Here is a 21137-nt window from a genome sequence, read left to right on the forward strand (position 1 = left end):
TTGCTTTTTATTCTTCTTGTTCGGCAGATGTCATATTTTTCTATTTTTTTTTTTTCTATTTGAAGCCCACAAGCAATAACTTCCTCCTTTCTTCCTTCGTTAGGAACCAGCATGCTTTGGCGGGTTCCCGCGCATGCTCAGTAGCTACAGCTACGAGCGGTGTAATGCAATAATGTTGTCGGGGACAACGGGCGGCGTCTTAGCAAGTTTACCGCCCCCCCCCCCCCCCCCCCCCCAAGTTCTCATGTGAAGCCAAACGTGGCCGGCGTGATGACGTCACGTCGGCGAAATCTCCCGGGATTTCGCAAGTGTTAGCCGCAATGACTCCTGGGATTACTTGGACGAGATCCCAGGAGACGGTGCGGGGGGGGATCAGCGGAAGTGATGCCGATCCCCCCGCATAAACCCCGCCCATAGCCGCAGGGAGAGGAAGAAATCAAAGTGCATAGAACGAAAGGTAGGAGAAATACAAATAATAAATGAAGGGGCGTTGTGCAATATGTGGAGGATTTGGAAAAACAAGAGCCCTAGGATACAAAAATGTGTGCAGAACCGCTTTAAGGAAACTTCACACATTTATGATTTGGATACAGAAATTTGAATATTTGCACAACATCCTATGACTTCTGCACTTATTGAATATTTATGCACTTTAACCCCTTCCCGCCGAGCGTACGCAGATGTGCCTACTCAGCTTCCGGGGGGTATACCGGGATGATGCCCGCACCTACAGGCATCATCCTGGTACCGTTTTTTTTTTTTTTTACAGCGGGCGATTGGCTATCCAGCCATAACAACCGAAGCGGCTAAAAGCTGATCGGCTGTTATGCCGGACGCCCCCCCCCTCCCGCTGCTGTTAACGGTGCTCCCGCTCAATCGGGAGCACCGATTCACAATCTGATGCCTCCGGCTGCTGAGGAGGAACTGGAATGACGCCGTAATTGGCGTCATTCCAGTCTCCTAATAGTAAACACGAAAGCGACTTCATGACGTCACTTCCCGTTTACTCGGCTGCCAATGGCGCCAGTTTAAAAAAAAAATATATACAGTATTCAGAATCGCAGTTTTCGGCGATCTGAATACATTGAAGTGTAAAGGAGGAGTTTGGGGTCTTTTAGACCCCCCTCCCCCCGATCCCTCCATAAAGAGTACCTGTTACCGCCTATTACTGTCACAAGGGATGTTTACATTCATTGTGAATGAATGAAATACTTGTATAGCGCACCATATCGCCTCTAGGCGCTGTGGCGAGCTTTGATCATCTGTGACGGCAATAAAAGTGATCACATTTTTTTTTTATTTTTTTTTAAACAATTTATTCATTTTAAAATAAAAAAATAAAAATAAAAAATTTAAATCGCCCGCCGTCCCCACGAGCTTGCGAAGCAAACGCATACGGAAGTCGCGTCCACATATGTAAATGGTGTTCAAATCACACATGTGAGGTATCGCCGCGATCGTCAGAGCGAGAGCAATAATTCTAGCACTAGACCTCCTCTGCAACGCTAACCTGGTAACCGTAAAATAAAAATTTAAAGCGTCGCCTATTGAGATTTTTAGCTACCGTACTTTGTCGTCATTCCACGAGTGCGTGCGATTATAAAGTGTGACATATTTGGTATCTATTTACTCAACGTAACATCATCTTTCACATAGTGCAGAAAAATTGGACTAATTTTACTGTTTCGTTTTTTTTTAAATTTATGAAAGTGTCCCTTTTCCCAAAAAGTTGCGTTTAAAAAACTGCTGCGCAAATACCGTGTGACATAAAATATTGCAACAATCGCCGTTTTATTCTCTAGAGTCTATGCTAAAATATATATATATATATATATATATATATATATGTATATATATATATATATATATATGTATGTGTTTGGGGGTTCCAAGTAATTTTCTAGCAAAAAATATGGATTTTAACTTTTAAACACCAAATGCCAAAAATAGGCTTAGTCATGAAAGGGTTAAGGTTCATACAGAAGAATTAGTGTTAGGATTATTGCACTATACTTTACAGGTCATTTTTGCACTGCTGTTCTTTATTTTATATATCTTTATCTAGAAGATTTAAGTGTATTATATTTATTCCAGTTTTATTTTATTAATTATTTGGGGAATCTCCCCAGGGTGGGTAGCGCCACATACTACTTGAATTAATTTTTACTTTTTCTGTGTGAGATCACTTTTTATGTTGGGAGCTTCCCTTTATCCTAGTGAAGGTTGCACACATTAGTTACCCTTCTTTTTTGTTGTGTGTTTTTTATTTTTGTTTTTGTTTTTTGTTTTTGTCCTCTAAAAAAAATTGTATGATTTAAAAAATAAAAAAAAAGTAAAATTGTTATAAAAAAAAAAAGTTTGCGTTGTTCACATATTCCTGTTAATACGATATGTTTATCAATATTCAGAATACTTTTAGTTCAGGGATAGGGAAATTTGTTGAGATACATTTATACTCCATGAAGACAAAGCCAAATCGCAATAACACAAGCAACAAAAATGGAAGGCAACAGAAAAGGCAAATTTGAATATATAGAATAAAAAAAAAAAAAAAAAAAAAAAAAAAAAAAAAAAAAAAAAAATTCTGTGTCCTCACATCCTATCGTAACACTGCGTTTGAATAAAGAACCAATGGCTGGACTTTATTAAAGTAGAAGACATAGAAAACTTACAAGAAGGTCGGCTTCTTTATTTGCAAAAGACACATGCAATGATTCTTTTTGAAATAAAATCCATTTTACCTGCCTTTGCATTACGCTGCGCTTGCGTGGCTGAAGGGAAATTCTCCACTTGTTGCCTGTGTGCATGCATGGGAGTTGCATCGTCATGTAGCGGCCATTCGGGATGTCTGAAGATTTGCACCTGGAAAAAGCTGGGGGGGGGGGGGGATTTGCTGAAAAAGGACCTTGGATGCCAAACGGTTGAAGGGGAGGTGAGTATTGGATGTGTTGGTTGCTCTGCCAGTGGTCCTTCCTGTATTCCTCTTCTCTCCATTATACACTGTTGTGTCTCTCGCCTCGTAATTCGCTGTCCCAGCGCTGCATTTTTTTATTGGATATGAATGGGGTAGACGGACCCCCCCACCCCCGACACTCACACTGTATGTCTCTGGATAGGTGGTGGACTACTACAAGGAGGCGTGCCGGGCTCTGGAGAACTCGGACACCGCCTCCCTCCTGGGGAAGATCCAGAAGGACTGGAAGAAGTTGGTGCAGATGAAGATTTATTACTTTGCTTCCATCGCTCATGTGAGTCAATTCTCTGCAACTTTATCAGTCAGGAAACTGACAGTCGTATTGTTGTCTCGGGAAATGTGCAGGAACTGGCAGTCGTATTGTAGTCTCAAGAAATGTATAGAAACTGGCAGTCGTATTGTAGTCTCAGGAAATGTGCAGGAACTGGCAGTCGTAGTCTCGGGAAATGTGCAGGAACTGGCAGTCGTAGTCTCTGGAAATGTGCAGGAACTGGCAGTCGTAGTCTCGGGGAAATGTGCAGGAACTGGCAGTCGTAGTCTCGGGAAATGTGCAGGAACTGGCAGTCGTAGTCTCTGGAAATGTGCAGGAACTGGCAGTCGTAGTCTCGGGGAAATGTGCAGGAACTGGCAGTCGTAGTCTCGGGGAAATGTGCAGGAACTGGCAGTCGTAGTCTCGGGGGAAATGTGCAGGAACTGGCAGTCGTAGTCTCGGGGGAAATGTGCAGGAACTGGCAGTCGTAGTCTCGGGGAAATGTGCAGGAACTGGCAGTTGTATTGTAGTCTCGGGAAATGTGCAGGAACTGGCAGTCGTAGTCTCGGGAAATGTGCAGGAACTGGCAGTCGTAGTCTCGGGAAATGTGCAGGAACTGGCAGTCGTAGTCTCGGGAAATGTGCAGGAACTGGCAGTCGTAGTCTCGGGGAAATGTGCAGGAACTGGCAGTCGTAGTCTCGGGGAAATGTGCAGGAACTGGCAGTCGTAGTCTCGGGGAAATGTGCAGGAACTGGCAGTCGTAGTCTCGGGGGAAATGTGCAGGAACTGGCAGTCGTAGTCTCGGGGGAAATGTGCAGGAACTGGCAGTCGTAGTCTCGGGGGAAATGTGCAGGAACTGGCAGTCGTAGTCTCGGGAAATGTGCAGGAACTGGCAGTCGTAGTCTCGGGGGAAATGTGCAGGAACTGGCAGTCGTAGTCTCGGGAAATGTGCAGGAACTGGCAGTCGTAGTCTCAGGAAATGTGCAGGAACTGGCAGTCGTAGTCTCAGGAAATGTGCAGGAACTGGCAGTCGTAGTCTCGGGAAATGTGCAGGAACTGGCAGTCGTAGTCTCAGGAAATGTGCAGGAACTGGCAGTCGTAGTCTCGGGGGAAATGTGCAGGAACTGGCAGTCGTAGTCTCAGGAAATGTGCAGGAACTGGCAGTCGTAGTCTCGGGGGAAATGTGCAGGAACTGGCAGTCGTAGTCTCAGGAAATGTGCAGGAACTGGCAGTCGTAGTCTCGGGGGAAATGTGCAGGAACTGGCAGTCGTAGTTTCGGGAAATGTGCAGGAACTGGCAGTCGTAGTTTCGGGAAATGTGCAGGAACTGGCAGTCGTAGTCTCGGGAAATGTGCAGGGACTGTCTAAAAGCTGGAGGACATGTGTGCAGAAGCCCACGTTGCACCCATTATCTACTGATCTCGGGTGCGATGCTCCGCAGGCTCCTGCAGGAAGAAAAATAATGCAAATATTTTTTTTTTTCTTCGAAAATATGTGCATTTATTTGTTGTTTTTTTTGCAAAGAATCACTTTTCTTGTAGTGTCTGGCACCACCCTTCCGTCTTGGGACATGCTAGGGGGGTGTGTTTTAGTCTGGTTGGCTTGTTGATCCAGGTGAAGTTAGAGATGACCTTGAAGTATGATCTTGGGATTATGGGCGGGGATTGTTGTGGGCGGAGGAGCAGTCACAACAAAACATTGATATTGAAGGCTTTATGTAGGGAATGCATTAAGGTAAAAGGAAAAACCTGGGGATGGAGGGTTGTAAAGGATAAAGAATAGGCAAAAGAGGCAAGAAGGGAGATGTAGGTTGCCCGAGTATCTGATGGTGTTTTCAGGCGAAGTGTCGTTGGGACGGAGTTTGTAAGGAAGCCAAAGAATTGTCCTAAAGGGGGAGGGGTGTGCTATCAGGAAGCTCCAAAAGGGGAATGTCAAATTGGGAATTCTCGAAGAGCCTTTCAGATCTTTGTGTAGAATTTTTGGATTTCCTGTAAATGATTCCGGTGATCATCTTCTGGCTTTCCAATCTCTTCACAGCTGCACATGGGGAAGCAGGCCGAGGAGCAGCAGAAGTATGGAGAGCAGGTAAGTACGCGTGTCCCTCGCGTGTCCCTCGCGACGGTCATCCTCTGAACCAGAACAAACACCCGATTTAGGCTCCCTACACAAGGCCCCTATTGGAGATGGTGGGGTCAGAATTTGGCACATGGATTCTTCCATATCACCGGTTCAGGCTGGTGGTGGGGGTGTAATTGTGTGGGGGATGGGGTATCACCGGTTCAGGCTGGTGGTGGGGGGGTGTAATGGTGTGGGGGATGGGGTATCACTGGTTCAGGCTGGTGGTGGGGGTGTAATTGTGTGGGGGATGGGGTATCACCCGTTCAGGCTGGTGGTGGGGGTGTAATGGTGTGGGGGATGGGGTATCACCGGTTCAGGCTGGTGGTGGGGGTATAATGGTGTGGGGGATGGGGTATCACCGGTTCAGGCTGGTGGTGGGGGTGTAATGGTGTGGGGGATGGGGTATCACCGGTTCAGGCTGGTGGTGGGGGTGTAATGGTGTGGGGGGGTAGGATATCGCCAGTTCAGGTGTCCCTCCTGACGGTCATCCTCTGAACCAGAACAAACACCCGATTTAGGCTCCCTACACAAGGCCCCTATTGGAGATGTGTGGGATCAGAATTTGGCACATGGATTCATCCTGCCTTGTATCACCGGTTCAGGCTGGTGGTGGCAGGTGTAATGGTGTGGGGGATGGGGTATCACCGGCAAGGGGCACCTAATAAAGGGGGTCCAACCCTCTACTAGCAAAGGGGAACTTAATAAAGGGGGACCAACCCGCTAATAGCAAAGGGGACCTTATAAAGGGGGACCAACCAGCTAATAGCAAAGGGGACCTAATAAAGGGGGTCCAACCCGCTACTAGCAAGGGGGACCTAATAAAGGGGACCTAATAAATGGGGTCCAACCCGCTACTAGCAAGGGGGACCTAATAAAGGGGACCTAATAAATGGGGTCCAACCCACTACTAGCAAAGGGGAACTTAATAAAGGGGGACCAACCCGCTAATGGCAAAGGGGACCTAATAAAGGGTGTCCAACCCGCTACTAGCAAGGGGGACCTAATAAAGGGGGTCCAACCCGCTACTAGCAAGGGGGACCTAATAAAGTGGCCGATGAGTGTAGATGAAAAGAAAATGTATTCTGCTTCCCACTGTCAATGGTTCCAAAGGAAGCAGTCTGACCTGCCCTGGCAGGTTGTTCTAGAGCAGAGATATGCAATTAGCGGACCTCCAGCTGTTGCAAAACTACAAGTCCCATCATGCTCTGCCTCGGGGTGTCATGGTTGTGGCCGTCAGAGTCTTGCTATGCCTCATGGGACTTGTAGTTCTGCAACAGCTGTAGGTCCGATAATTGCATATCCCTGATCTAGATGGAGACATCTGGAACTTTTGCTATTAGGAGCAATTATTCCTGAAAAAGAATAAATCTCCCCCTCTTTGTCTCTGTAACTGAAGTTCACCCCAGGGTGAACTTTAATTTCTGTGAGGACTACCCAAAGATATGGACCCCATACAGGAGGGCCCCCCCCCCCCCCATTGCCTACCTCAACTAAACAGTCGTGGTCGGCACAATCCTCGAAAGGAAACCTTGGCCAGTAAAAATCGATCACATCCCTGCTTGATCCCCTCCCCCCCCCCCAGTCCTATATTGTGTCCTCAGACCCCCCTCGCCCTCTGATGTGAACGCGGTGACTGTTTCTGTGTTTGATTTCCTCTTCCCATCCTCCAGGTCGCCTATCTGCAGAGCGCTTTAGACAAACTCGGTGAAGCTGTAAAACTGTCCAAGGTAAGAGTCGCTCCGTCTTACACCCTCACCCATCTTTGTGATTTCCCCGGGACTGTTCACACATTGAATGTCTGCACCCGCTAACCACCATCTCCCTCTCCCGCAGGGTCAGCCCTCCACCGTCCAGGAAGCCCTGCGCTTCACCATGGATGTGATTGGAGGAAAGTAAGTTCAACGTCCAAACTGTTTTTTTTTTTTTTCTGTAATAATTCCCACCCCTTAAAGAACACTAAGGAATCATGGGAGCTAAGCTGATTGGTTCAGTGGTCAGGCGTGTACAGAGGCCGATGTAGGTGAATGCACGCCTTTAGATCAGGGGGCTGCAGACCAGCCTGTTGATGACTAGGGGGGGGGGGGGCCGCACAGCAGATGAGTGACGACCGCGGTCCGCACCGGCCTATCACAGACACTTTCTGCTTTGCAACCATGATTGTTTGCCCTCTCCCAGCTCCTCTGCTTACCCGGCCGACGATTTCATCCATTTAACAGGGCGGGGGGGGGGGGGGAGAGGAGCTGCAGATCAGATTGGAGAGCTCCTTTGGCCTCCTGCCCTGCTGATAGGATGAAATTGTCAGACGGGCGGGGGAGTCGGGAGAGGACACAGACTAATCACAGCCTCTGCCCTGCCAACGGTAAAGTTCAGGGGAGGCAGACATTGGAATGAGGAAGTGTTGTGTTATAGAGGAGGAGGGGGGGACGGGAGCAAACTGCAGTGGCACTAATGGAGGAGGCTATGATTGCTAGGGGCACTGTAGTCATTACAGTGCAGTGCCCTTTATATCACAGTGCCCCCTTTTACAATGCAGTCTCCTTTACAATGCAGTCTCCTTTACATCACAGCCCCCCCTTACATTACAGTGCCCCCCCCCTCTTAATGAGCAGTCCCTGCAGGGGTCTCCAAACTTTTGAAGCAAAGGACCAGTTTACTGTCCTTTACACTTTTCGGGGGCTGAACTATGGCCATTGAGAGTAGAAAAGATCTCAATGTTACTGGGGAACAACCAATGCCCCATCATTGGTGTCAGTGGGAGGAATAGTGTCCCATTGTTGGGGTCAGTGGGGGATTGCGTCCCATTGTTGGGGTCAGTGGGGGATTGCGTCCCATTGTTGGGGTCAGTGGGGGATTGCGTCCCATTGTTGGGGTCAGTGGGGGATTGCGTCCCATTGTTGCGGTCGGTGGGGGATTGCGTCCCATTGTTGGGGTCGGTGGGGGATTGTGTCCCATTGTTGGGGTCGGTGGGGGATTGCGTCCCATTGTTGGGGTCGGTGGGGGATTGCGTCCCATTGTTGGGGTCGGTGGGGGATTGCGTCCCATTGTTGGGGTCGGTGGGGGATTGCGTCCCATTGTTGGGGTCGGTGGGGGATTGCGTCCCATTGTTGGGGTCGGTGGGGGATTGCGTCCCATTGTTGGGGTCGGTGGGGGATTGCGTCCCATTGTTGGGGTCAGTGGGGGATTGCGTCCCATTGTTGGGGTCAGTGGGGGATTGCGTCCCATTGTTGGGGTCAGTGGGGGATTGCGTCCCATTGTTGGGGTCAGTGGGGGATTGCGTCCCATTGTTGGGGTCAGTGGGGGATTGCGTCCCATTGTTGGGGGGTCAGTGGGGGATTGCGTCCCATTGTTGGGGGGTCAGTGGGGGATTGCGTCCCATTGTTGGGGGGTCAGTGGGGGATTGCGTCCCATTGTTGGGGGGTCAGTGGGGGATTGCGTCCCATTGTTGGGGGGTCAGTGGGGGATTGCGTCCCATCGTTGGGGTCAGTGGGGGATTGCGTCCCATCGTTGGGGTCAGTGGGGGATTGCGTCCCATCGTTGGGGGTCAGTGGGGGATTGCGTCCCATCGTTGGGGGGTCAGTGGGGGATTGCGTCCCATCGTTGGGGGGTCAGTGGGGGATTGCGTCCCATCGTTGGGGTCAGTGGGGGAATTGCGTCCCATCGTTGGGGGTCAGTGGGGGGATTGCGTCCCATCGTTGGGGGGTCAGTGGGGGGACTGCGTCCCATAGTTGGGGGGTCAGTGGGGGGATTGCGTCCCATAGTTGGGGGGTCAGTGGGGGGATTGCGTCCCATAGTTGGGGGGTCAGTGGGGGGATTGCGTCCCATAGTTGGGGGATCAGTGGGGGGATTGCGTCCCATCGTTGGGGGGTCAGTGGGGGATTGCGTCCCATCGTTGGGGGGTCAGTGGGGGATTGCGTCCCATCGTTGGGGGGGTCAGTGGGCGATTGCGTCCCATCGTTGGGGGGTCAGTGGGGGGATTGCTTCCAATCTTTGGGGTTGTCAGTGGGGGGATTGCGTCCCATCGTTGGGGCGGTCAGTGGGGGATTGCGTCCCATCGTTGGGGGTCAGTGGGGGATTGCGTCCCATCGTTGGGGGATTGCGTCCCATTGTTGGGGGTCAGTGGGGGGATTGCGTCCCATCGTTGGGGGTCAGTGGGGGGATTGCGTCCCATCGTTGGGGGTCAGTGGGGGGGATTGCGTCCCATCGTTGGGGGTCAGTGGGGGGATTGCGTCCCATCGTTGGGGGTCAGTGGGGGGATTGCGTCCCATCATTGTCAATTGTTCCCCATCGTTGGCGTCAGTGGGAGGAATGGTGCCCCATCATTTGCGTCATGGGACAGAATTTTGCCCCTTCATTCTATTGTACGTATCAGTGGATGAAATAGTGCTGCAAGGGCCAGTTAAAAGCAAGCAAAGGGCCGTATCTGGCCCCCCGGGCCACTTTGGAGACCACTGCATTAAAGTGATCGTAAAATCTTTTTTTTTAAAAATAACAAACATGTTATATTTACCTGCTCTCTGTAATGGATTTGCAAGCGAGCAGCTTGCTATGGGGGCACCCGAGCCGAGTCACAGCTCCCGTGTGTCCATTGTAGCTACTGTCCGGCCCGCCCCCTTTCTCTCTTCATTGGCAGACTGATTTTACAGCAGCAGGAGCCAATGCCGCCACGCTGCTGTCTCAGCCAATGAGGAGGGGAGTCCTGGGCAGTCGATATACTGCTGCAACGACGCTGGATCTAGATGGGGCTCAGGTAAGTATTAGGGGATTGACTTTACAATCCCTTTAATGTAAACTGCCAATGAAAGGGGGGAGCTCTTCACTGGCCATCGAGAGAGATTTGTAATTCTTGCGAGTAGGTAAAGTCTATCCAGTAGAAGGTCTGTGAGATCTTATGTGGGCAGAATACCAATCTCCTGTTTTATCTGCTGGTTTTCTCATGTCATCTCTTCCTCATAACAGGTTCAACTCTGCCAAGAAAGACAACGATTTCATCTACCATGAATCTGTCCCTGCTCTGGATACCCTGCAGGCTGTAAAAGGTGCGGCGATTGGAGATGTCTTATTGATCTGATTAGTAATGAGGAGGATTAATGGTCCGTTCTAGAGGTCGACCGATATGGGTTTTTCTCTGGCCGATGCCGATATTTAGAAATCGTGTCAGCCGATGGCCGAGATATGATGCCGATTTTATTTTTTTTTGTTTTTTTATTTTTTTTTTTTCCCTTCATCTCATAAAATCCTAAATTAGACACTTTTCACACTGGGGCGTTTTTCAGGCGCTTTTGGGCTAAAAATAGCGCCTGTAAAGTGCCTGCAAAACGGGTGCTCCCACCAGAGGCGATGCGCTGGCAGGACGTTAAAAAAAAAAAAAGTCCTGCAAGCAGCATCCTTGGAGTGGTGTGCACCGCTCCTCCACCACTCCTGCCCATTGAAATAAATGGGCACCGTTGCCGAAGCGCAAGCAATGCGATTTGGCAGCGGAGCTTCACAGGCCCATTTAACCCCCTTCCTTGGCCGCTAGCTGGGTTATATGCGCTCCGCTAGCGGCCGAATAGCGCCGCTAAAATGACAGTAAAGCGCCGCTAAAACTAGCAGCGTTTTTACCGTCAACGCCCGCCCGCTTCAGTGTGAAAGCATCCTTCGGTAATAAGTGATGCAGAAAATTTCTTACATTTAAACATTTATTAAACAAAGCAAACCTCCAGTCAGTTCACTTGTATGTATAATTTAGATTAAAAAAAACAACTATATATAAAATTTAAAATGCATAAGAACAGGTAATCCAAACTTTTAGATGAAAAAAAATGGGCTAACTTTACTGTTTTTTTTTTTTTTTTTTTTTTTTTTTTTTTTTTTAAATCATTAGTATATTTTTTCCCAAAAAAATTAAGTTTGAAAGACCGCTGCGCAAATACCATGTGACATAAAATATTATACCAACCTTTTAGTTTCCCAGAGAATTTTTCCATCATCCACCAAACACTGACATTTCAATTCAGATTGCAGTGACCCTCTTTTGAGAGAATTCCGGTCTCACGTTGTTGTTATCTGGTTCCCCAGGTGCCCCATTGGTAAAGGCTCTTCCTGTGAACCCCACTGACCCAGCTGTGACCGGACCTGATATTTTCTCCAAGCTGGTTCCGATGTCGGCGCATGAGGCATCCTCTCTATACAGGCAAGTAAAGCTCCGGCACTAACTGAACAATTCCATCCAGGTAACAAGATGTCAGGTCCTCTGGATCTCCTACAACATGCTTTCATTGTATAAAAGGGTGAAATCCAAACATGGAAGCCGGGCAGGGGCGGACTGACCATTCGGGCACTCAGGCACTGCCCGAGGGCCCCATGCCACTAAGGGGCCCCATCAGGGTTGCCAGCCTCAATAAAACCAAGGACAGTATGTAAAAATGTTTTGTTTTTTTTAATCCCAAGATTATAGCTGCCACACCTCTCCAGTACCTTTTCTGTGTGTGTATACTGTGTGGCCCCATAATCTATTGCCTGGGGGCCCCATAATCTCCTCCTATTGCCCGGGGGGCCCCCATAATCTCCTCCTATTGCCCGGGGGGCCCCCATAATCTCCTCCTATTGCCCGGGGGGTCCCATAATCTCCTCCTATTGCCCGGGGGGTCCCATAATCTCCTCCTATTGCCCGGGGGGTCCCATAATCTCCTATTGCCCGGGGGGTCCCATAATCTCCTCCTATTGCCCGGGGGGTCCCATAATCTCCTCCTATTGCCCGGGGGGTCCCATAATCTCCTCCTATTGCCCGGGGGGTCCCATAATCTTCTCCTATTGCCCGGGGGGTCCCATAATCTTCTCCTATTGCCCGGGGGGGTCCCATAATCTTCTCCTATTGCCCGGGGGGGTCCCATAATCTTCTCCTATTGCCCGGGGGTCCCATAATCTCCTCCTATTGCCCGGGGGGTCCCATAATCTCCTCCTATTGCCCGGGGGGTCCCATAATCTCCTCCTATTGCCCGGGGGGTCCCATAATCTCCTCCTATTGCCCGGGGGGTCCCATAATCTCCTCCTATTGCCCGGGGGGTCCCATAATCTCCTCCTATTGCCCGGGGGGGTCCCATAATCTTCTTCTATTGCCCGGGGGCCCCCATAATCTCCTCCTATTGCCCGACGGCCCCCATAATCTCCTCCTATTGCCCGGGGGCCCCATGAGTTGTCAGTCCGCCCCTGAAGCCAGGTTATGGAACAATCATTTATCACATTTCCTGAAAGGTGGAATCGCATGTCCAGGAAAATACAGGACACTATTAAAAGAGAAATTCAGTGGTTTTCAAAAAAATGTATACCTCCTAGGTGGATGCAGCATCGATGTGATGCTGCATCTGTCCCCACAGAGCCTGTAATAGGCAAGTGTGACACGGGACAGCTACACTCATAATCGGGCCACTGGTTATCAGTGCCAATTAGTACTACCTATAAGTGCTGCCTCACCAGCGCTCGTGAGTGCCTCCTCACTAGGGATGGGATGAACAGACCCCTGTTCGGTTCGCACCTGAACTTTCGGACACCGCAAAAAAAAAAAATGTTTTTTTTTTGTTTCAGTTTCAAAACTTTGCAAATAAGTAAGTTTTCTCCTTTACTGATGGGGTTACACTGATGGGCAATGATAAGGCGGCACTGATGGGCACCGATGAGGTGGCACCAATGAAGTGGCACTGATGAGGTGGCATTGATGGACACTGATGGGTGGCACTGATAGGCGGCACTGATGGGTGGCACTGATGGGCGACACGGATGGGCACTGATAGGTGGCACAAATTGGCACAGGTGGGCATGGGTAGGCGGCACAGGTGGGCATGGGTAGGCGGCACAGGTGGGCATGGGTAGGCACTGATAGGCGGCACAGATGGGAACTGAAAGGCGGCATTGTATTATAATATATTGTACTAATGGATGCCAATCAGTGCCAATCAATGCATGCCAATCAGTGATGCCCATTGTGGGCACTGATTGGCATCCATTGTGGCACTGACTGGAATCCCTGGTGGTCTAGGGTGGCATACCTTGTCCTTGACATCCCTGGTGGTCTGGTGGTCCAGTGTGGGCATCCTCGGGGGGGCTGTGCTGATAATCGATCAGCACAGACCCCCCCTGTCAGAGGAGCAGCCGATCGGCTCTCCTCTACTCGCGTCTGACAGACCCGAGTGAGGAAAAGCTGATCACCAGCTCTTCCCATTTACACTGTGATCAGCCGTGATTGGACACGGCTGATCACCTGGTAAAGAGTCTCCGTCGGAGACTCTTTACCGAGATCGTAGTTGCCGGGTGTCAGACTGACACCCCGCAACAACGAACGCCGCGATGCGCGCCCCCGGGGGCGCGCAGCGGCTCATAATCCTGATCACGTCATATGACGTCCGGTCAGTATTATGAAACCACTTTGCCGCCGTCTATTTGCTATAGGGCGGGCGGCAAGTGGTTAAAAAAAAAAAAAAAAAAGTTTTTAGTTTTTTTTTTTTTCTACAGATTAAATAACGCCAAAAGACATATTGGTACAGTGTTGCATGACCGCGCAATTGTTATTCAAAGTGTGATGGCGCTAAAAGCTTAAAATTTGGGCCTGGACAGGAAAGTGGTGAAAGTTCCCGGTAAGCAAGCGGTTAAAGCTCCTCTCAGGAGCCAATGATGCAAGCAGTGGTCTGGCTCTTGGGAGGAGTTATGCAAATATCAGAATGCCTTGATGGGCGGGGTGTCAGTTTGAGGAGTGGGCGTTCCTGGGCAAGGTTGCATTTGCATGCCACACTCTCTTGGCAACCCCCACATGTGAATTCTGAGCCACCTTGATTGCAAGAACCAAAATCCAATGAAAGGGGCGGGACCAGGGTCAGTCAGGCTGGGGAGGAATTGGCTAGGTGATGCTGGACATCCTACAACCGGAGGTGGGTGTGGTTTTTATTTATTGATGTGAATCTAGAATCGTTGATGATGTTCTCTTGGGCTCATTGTTTTGCCCTGTCTGACTTCATTTCTTCCAGTGAGGAGAAAGCCAAGCTGCTGCGAGAGATCGTCTCCAAAATAGAAGCCAAGAATGAAGTCCTGGAGTAAGTTCACTGTATTAATTCTTCTGCTAAAGTGACCTGAACACAGGGCGGTGGGAGGGGGGAGGGTTTCTTGGGGGATGCAGTTCTCTGAGGAATGGGGTTCTTTATGGGAGTATGGGGTCCTCTATGTGGGGGCTGGGGGTCCTCTATTGGATAATGGGGTCCTCTATGTGGGGGATGGCATTCTTTATGGGGGGATGGGGGTCCTCTATTGGATAATGGGGTCACCTATGTGGGGGATGGCATTCTTTATGGGGTTATGGGGTCCTTGGAGAATGGGGTCCTCTCTGTAGGAGATGGCATTCTTTATGGGGGGGTGGGTCCTCTGTGTGGGGGATGGTGTTCATTATGGAAGAATGAGATCCTTTATAAGGGGGATAGGGTCCTCTATTGGAGACTGGGGTTCTCTATGTGGGGGATGGCATTCATTATGGGAGAATAAGGTCCTCTATTGGGGGGGACAGGATCCTCTGTTGGAGCCTGGGGTCCTCTGTGTAGAGAATGCCGTTCTTTATGGGGGGGGGGGGGGGGGCAGCGGCGATGTCCTCTATTTTGAGAATGGGGTTCTCTGTGGGGGATGGTGTTCATTATGGGGGAATGGGGTTCTTTAATAGGGTGTAGCGTTTTTTTATTGGGGGATGGGGTCCTCTATGGTGGGAAATGGGTATCTCTATGGGAGGATGGGGTCCTCTATGGTGGGGAAGGGTTATCTCTATGGGAGGATGGGGTCCTCTATGGTGGGGAATGGGTATCTCTATGGGAGGATGGGGTTCTCTATGGGAGGATGGGGTCCTCTATGGTGGGGAATGGGTATCTCTATGGGAGAGTGGGGTCCTCTATGGTGGGGAATGGGTATCTCTATGGTGGGGAATGGGTATCTCTATGGGAGAGTGGGGTCCTCTATGGTGGGGAATGGGTATCTCTATGGGGGAATGGGTATCTCTATGGGAGAGTGGGGTCCTCTATGGTGGGGAATGGGTATCTCTATGGGAGAGTGGGGTCCTCTATGGTGGGGAATGGGTATCTCTATGGGAGGATGGAGTCCTCTATGGTGGGGAATGGGTATCTCTATGGGCAAGAGTGGGGTCCTCTATGGTGGGGAATGGGTATCTCTATGGGAGTATGGAGTCCTCTATGGTGGGGAATGGGTATCTCTATGGGAGGATGGAGTCCTCTATGGTGGGGAATGGGTATCTCTATGGGAGGATGGAGTCCTCTATGGTGGGGAATGGGTATCTCTATGGGAGGATGGGGTCCTTTATGGTGGGGAATGGGTATCTCTATGGGAGGATGGGGTCCTCTATGGTGGGGAATGGGTATCTCTATGGGAGGATGGGGTCCTCTATGGTGGGGAATGGGTATCTCTATGGGAGGATGGGGTCCTCTATGGTGGGGAATGGGTATCTCTATGGGAGGATGGGGTCCTCTATGGTGGGGAATGGGTATCTCTATGGGAGGATGGGGTCCTCTATGGGGGTATTGGGGATCTCTATGGGAGGATGGGATCCCTTTTGGGGTGAATGGGGTAATTTATCTGTGCTGAGAAGGCATTCCTGAGACCGCACTGACCTGCTGGATACACAATGGTGCTGGACCAATAGGGGTGAGAAATACTTCCAATGTGACCACCAAACTGGGGGCGTTTGTTACAATAAAGTTTTACTTACAAGGATTCAGTCAATGTGCCTTTTTGGCTTCTTTTTTTCTTGGCTTGATAGGGAATTTATATATTCATAAAGTTAGAGTGTCCCTTTAAGTTTTACTGACCTGTCTAGCCCTGATGCATAACATGGAGTTCTGTAAATAGGAGAGAACTTATAACCGGTACCTCCCGAGGCTTTCACGATGCTCAGATGGATGTCCTATGTTGCCGGCTTCACCCCTCCATTTACGCATTACGCCACAGGCGTGGCTTCCTTTATATAAAGACTTTATTTCATTCATGAATATATTCTGGACTTTTTGTATTTTTATTTATATCTGAGCATTTATACTGCGGAACACGAGTGTAGCGCTGAATGGCCGCGGGTTGTAATATTCTGCTACTCTGAACCAAATCCCTTTTTGTTTGGCGTCACTTTTGTCACCATTGGCTCTCCTCTTCCCGCCTCACAGTCAGTTCACAGACTCTCTGCAGCTCGATCCGGAAACGGTGGACAACTTGGACATGTACAGCCACATCCCTCCGGCCCTGATGGAGAAGTGCGCAGCGCTGAGCGTGCGGCCGGACACCGTGAAGAGTCTGGTACAGTCTATGCAGGGTAAGTGCCAGTCGGGTGCATAGAGCGATATGCAGTACATTACTATAAAAAGGACAGCATTCTTATTTATACAGTTCTGCAATTTGCTGATTTGGAATATTGCTTATTTTAGATTTATTGCTGATCTTATTTTTTTTGTTTAATATTTAGGATTTTTTTTTTTTTTTATTGCTTTTACTTATGTAATGCTTGTTTGTTGTTTTCCCGTCTTTATATAGTTTTTATCCAATTTGCTGATTTGGAATATTGCTTATTTTCAGCTTTATTGATGATTTATCTTCTTTGTATTTTTATTATTTATTGATCTTTAATGTTTAATATTTTGGACTTATTTTACTACTTTATTTTAATGCTGTTTTACATATTTATGTATTGCTTGCTTGTTTATTGCTTGTTTTTAGTTTTCCCATTTTTTTTTAATTGTTATCCAATTTACTGATTTGGAATATTGCGTATTTAATATTTAGTGCTAGTTAACTTTATTTTTGTTATTTTTTTATTACTTTTTTTATTTTGTTTTTAATATTTTAGATTTTGTTTTATTGCTTTTTTTTTTTTGATTGTTTTTCATTTGCATGTTTTTATTGCCCTTTTTTATTTTATGTCCAATGAATTTTATTCACTTTTTCAAGTTGCTGTTACAACAATAAGGAAGAACGTGGTTCAGAGTCTGGACTGTGTACGATAGGAGAAGGTCACAATGTTGGGTCTATAGATCATACAACTTAAAGAGGATCTTCACCCTAAGAACACAAAATGTAAAAGTCAGCAGCTACATATACCATGGCTGCTGTCTTCTAATAAAAGGACACTTACCTGTCCCAGGATCCAGCGCCGTCCTCACCCGGGCCGGCTCTTTACCAGACTTTGGGGCACCGGCATCTTTAGTGTGGCGAGTCGGCTGTGACTTCTTGAGGTTTCCCGCTGCTCATGTGCGAGCCACGCTGCACTTGTGAATGGTCCTGCCCCCTTCTGGGACCTGTGACCTGTCCCAAGAGGGGATGGGGGGGGGGGGGTAATTCTGCTTAGATCGCCTAGGCCAGCGGCCTCCAAACTATGGCCCTTTGCTTGCCTTTATCCAGCCCTTGGGGCACTTTTCGGCCCCCTGATGAAAGACCATATACCTCCTACTGACACCACCTATGGGTTATAGATCCTGTTGCTGACATCACCAACGGGGCACTGTCTCTCCCACTGGTACCAACAATGGGACACTTCCTCCCAGTGATACCAACAATGGGACACTTCCTCCCAGTGATGCCAACAATGGGACACTTCCTCCCAGTGATGCCAACAATGGGACACTTCCTCCCAGTGATGCCAACAATGGGACACTTCCTCCCAGTGATGCCAACAATGGGACACTTCCTCCCAGTGATGCCAACAATGGGACACTTCCTCCCAGTGATGCCAACAATGGGACACTTCCTCCCACTGATGCCAACAATGGCACTCTGTTCCTCCCACTGATGCCAACAATGGCACTCTGTTCCTCCCACTGATGCCAACAATGGCACTCTGTTCCTCCCACTGATGCCAACAATGGCACTCTGTTCCTCCCACTGATGCCAACAATGGCACTCTGTTCCTCCCACTGATGCCAACAATGGCACTCTGTTCCTCCCACTGATGCCAACAATGGCACTCTGTTCCTCCCACTGATGCCAACAATGGCACTCTGTTCCTCCCACTGATGCCAACAATGGCACTCTGTTCCTCCCACTGATGCCAACAATGGCACTCTGTTCCTCCCACTGATGCCAACAATGGCACTCTGTTCCTCCCACTGATGCCAACAATGGCACTCTGTTCCTCCCACTGATGCCAACAATGGCACTCTGTTCCTCCCACTGATGCCAACAATGGCACTCTGTTCCTCCCACTGATGCCAACAATGGCACTCTGTTCCTCCCACTGATGCCAACAATGGCACTCTGTTCCTCCCACTGATGCCAACAATGGCACTCTGTTCCTCCCACTGATGCCAACAATGGCACTCTGTTCCTCCCACTGATGCCAACAATGGCACTCTGTTCCTCCCACTGATGCCAACAATGGCACTCTGTTCCTCCCACTGATGCCAACAATGGCACTCTGTTCCTCCCACTGATGCCAACAATGGCACTCTGTTCCTCCCACTGATGCCAACAATGGCACTCTGTTCCTCCCACTGATGCCAACAATGGCACTCTGTTCCTCCCACTGATGCCAACAATGGCACTCTGTTCCTCCCACTGATGCCAACAATGGCACTCTGTTCCTCCCACTGATGCCAACAATGGCACTCTGTTCCTCCCACTGATGCCAACAATGGCACTCTGTTCCTCCCACTGATGCCAACAATGGCACTCTGTTCCTCCCACTGATGCCAACAATGGCACTCTGTTCCTCCCACTGATGCCAACAATGGCACTCTGTTCCTCCCACTGATGCCAACAATGGCACTCTGTTCCTCCCACTGATGCCAACAATGGCACTCTGTTCCTCCCACTGATGCCAACAATGGCACTCTGTTCCTCCCACTGATGCCAACAATGGCACTCTGTTCCTCCCACTGATGCCAACAATGGCACTCTGTTCCTCCCACTGATGCCAACAATGGCACTCTGTTCCTCCCACTGATGCCAACAATGGCACTCTGTTCCTCCCACTGATGCCAACAATGGCACTCTGTTCCTCCCACTGATGCCAACAATGGCACTCTGTTCCTCCCACTGATGCCAACAATGGCACTCTGTTCCTCCCACTGATGCCAACAATGGCACTCTGTTCCTCCCACTGATGCCAACAATGGCACTCTGTTCCTCCCACTGATGCCAACAATGGCACTCTGTTCCTCCCACTGATGCCAACAATGGCACTCTGTTCCTCCCACTGATGCCAACAATGGCACTCTGTTCCTCCCACTGATGCCAACAATGGCACTCTGTTCCTCCCACTGATGCCAACAATGGCACTCTGTTCCTCCCACTGATGCCAACAATGGCACTCTGTTCCTCCCACTGATGCCAACAATGGCACTCTGTTCCTCCCACTGATGCCAACAATGGCACTCTGTTCCTCCCACTGATGCCAACAATGGCACTCTGTTCCTCCCACTGATGCCAACAATGGCACTCTGTTCCTCCCACTGATGCCAACAATGGCACTCTGTTCCTCCCACTGATGCCAACAATGGCACTCTGTTCCTCCCACTGATGCCAACAATGGCACTCCGTTCCTCCCACTGGCCACAGTCTGGCCCCCTAAAGTCTGAAGGACAATTTTTCCATGGATCATGGTGGTTTAAAGTGGTTCTACAGGCTCGAGGTTTTATTATACCTTCATGCATTCTCTAAGGGAAATAACCCCCTCTGTGTATCAGCCCCATGTCAATCCAGCAATGTGCACGAGAGCCTCGCCTCTCCCAGGTCTCTCCCTCATTGGTTGATGTCAATCACAGCCAGTGAGCCAAGAGAAGAGGGGCAACAATTTTTTTTTTTTTTTTTGTAGAGTGGGGAAGGGCTACTGCCTCCCTAGGTTTACTGCTGATCTCTGATAGGTTGACAAAAAACACCAGATAGGAAGTGAGTGGGGTCAGCCCTTTAAAATCAAACGCATTCAATGTGACTGATTAAGGTGGCGATTAAACTTGGTGCCCTTATCTGCATTTAATTAGCCTCAGAACCCGTGTAATTCAGATGTGTCTTGGATTAAAGGGACGAGGTGGCAACCCTAGAAGTGAAGGGCGACTTCCCAAATACTTTTTTCTTAATAGTTTCTTTTGATATTTTTGTATTCTTTGCGAATGTTGAGTAATTATGTTTAAATACATTTTTGTGCAGCTTTATTCCGAAGTAGACTTTTTTTAAAAAAAATTTTTATTCACAATGGTGTATGTGTGTGGTTCCAGTACTGTCGGGGGTGTTTACCGATGTGGAGGCCTCGCTGAAGGACATCAAGGACCTGCTAGATGAAGAGGAGAAGCAGGAGAAGGTGGTGCAGGAGGAGGTGGGGAAACAGGCAGCGACAGCGGCTCCCTCCTCGCCTTCCATGGCGGAAGTGAACAAGGAGTGGTCCAAGTACATGGAGGTGCACGAGAGGGCCAGCTTCACCAACACCGAGCTACACAAAGCCATGAACCTGCACATCGGGAACCTGAGGCTGCTGAGCGGATCCCTGGACCAACTTCAACAGGCACTTCCTGTTCCCAACCTGACCGAAGGTGAGCAGAACCTCCTAAATGTCTTTAGCGTACATCATTGGACACAGAGCACTATAGTAATTACTATGTGAGTTATAGGTCACCTTCAGGTGATGGACACTGGCACACCCTAAACAGGAAGTTGCCTCCCTATATAACCCCACCCATACCGGGAACGCCTCCTTTTTTTCGCCGGTGTCCAAGATGTTGGTCACGAGTGAAGATGTGCTCTGAGGAGCTCCAGGAGGGATCCTTGTTAGATTTAAATGGCCTCCATAGACTAGATCCAT

At 49.2% G+C, this 21137-nt stretch overlaps 1 protein-coding gene across 1 annotated transcript in view; it reads left to right on the forward strand.

The window, feature by feature from the left end:
- Nucleotides 1–21137, forward strand: part of PTPN23 (protein tyrosine phosphatase non-receptor type 23) — a 60915-nt gene that overhangs the window by 10385 nt on the left and 29393 nt on the right. Inside the window, exons 6-14 of the mRNA XM_077493566.1 lie at nt 3117–3248; nt 5261–5308; nt 7012–7068; nt 7175–7233; nt 10298–10377; nt 11399–11513; nt 14338–14403; nt 16519–16664; nt 20557–20868. Coding sequence (XP_077349692.1) covers nt 3117–3248; nt 5261–5308; nt 7012–7068; nt 7175–7233; nt 10298–10377; nt 11399–11513; nt 14338–14403; nt 16519–16664; nt 20557–20868 — 1015 coding nt within the window. The remainder of the gene's footprint in view (nt 1–3116; nt 3249–5260; nt 5309–7011; nt 7069–7174; nt 7234–10297; nt 10378–11398; nt 11514–14337; nt 14404–16518; nt 16665–20556; nt 20869–21137) is intronic.

The sequence above is a fragment of the Lithobates pipiens genome, unplaced genomic scaffold (genome assembly GCF_037356315.1).
Source record: "Lithobates pipiens isolate NorthernLeopardFrog02 unplaced genomic scaffold, aLitPip1_a1.2 Scaffold_19, whole genome shotgun sequence".
NCBI classification, from domain to species: domain Eukaryota; kingdom Metazoa; phylum Chordata; class Amphibia; order Anura; family Ranidae; genus Lithobates; species Lithobates pipiens.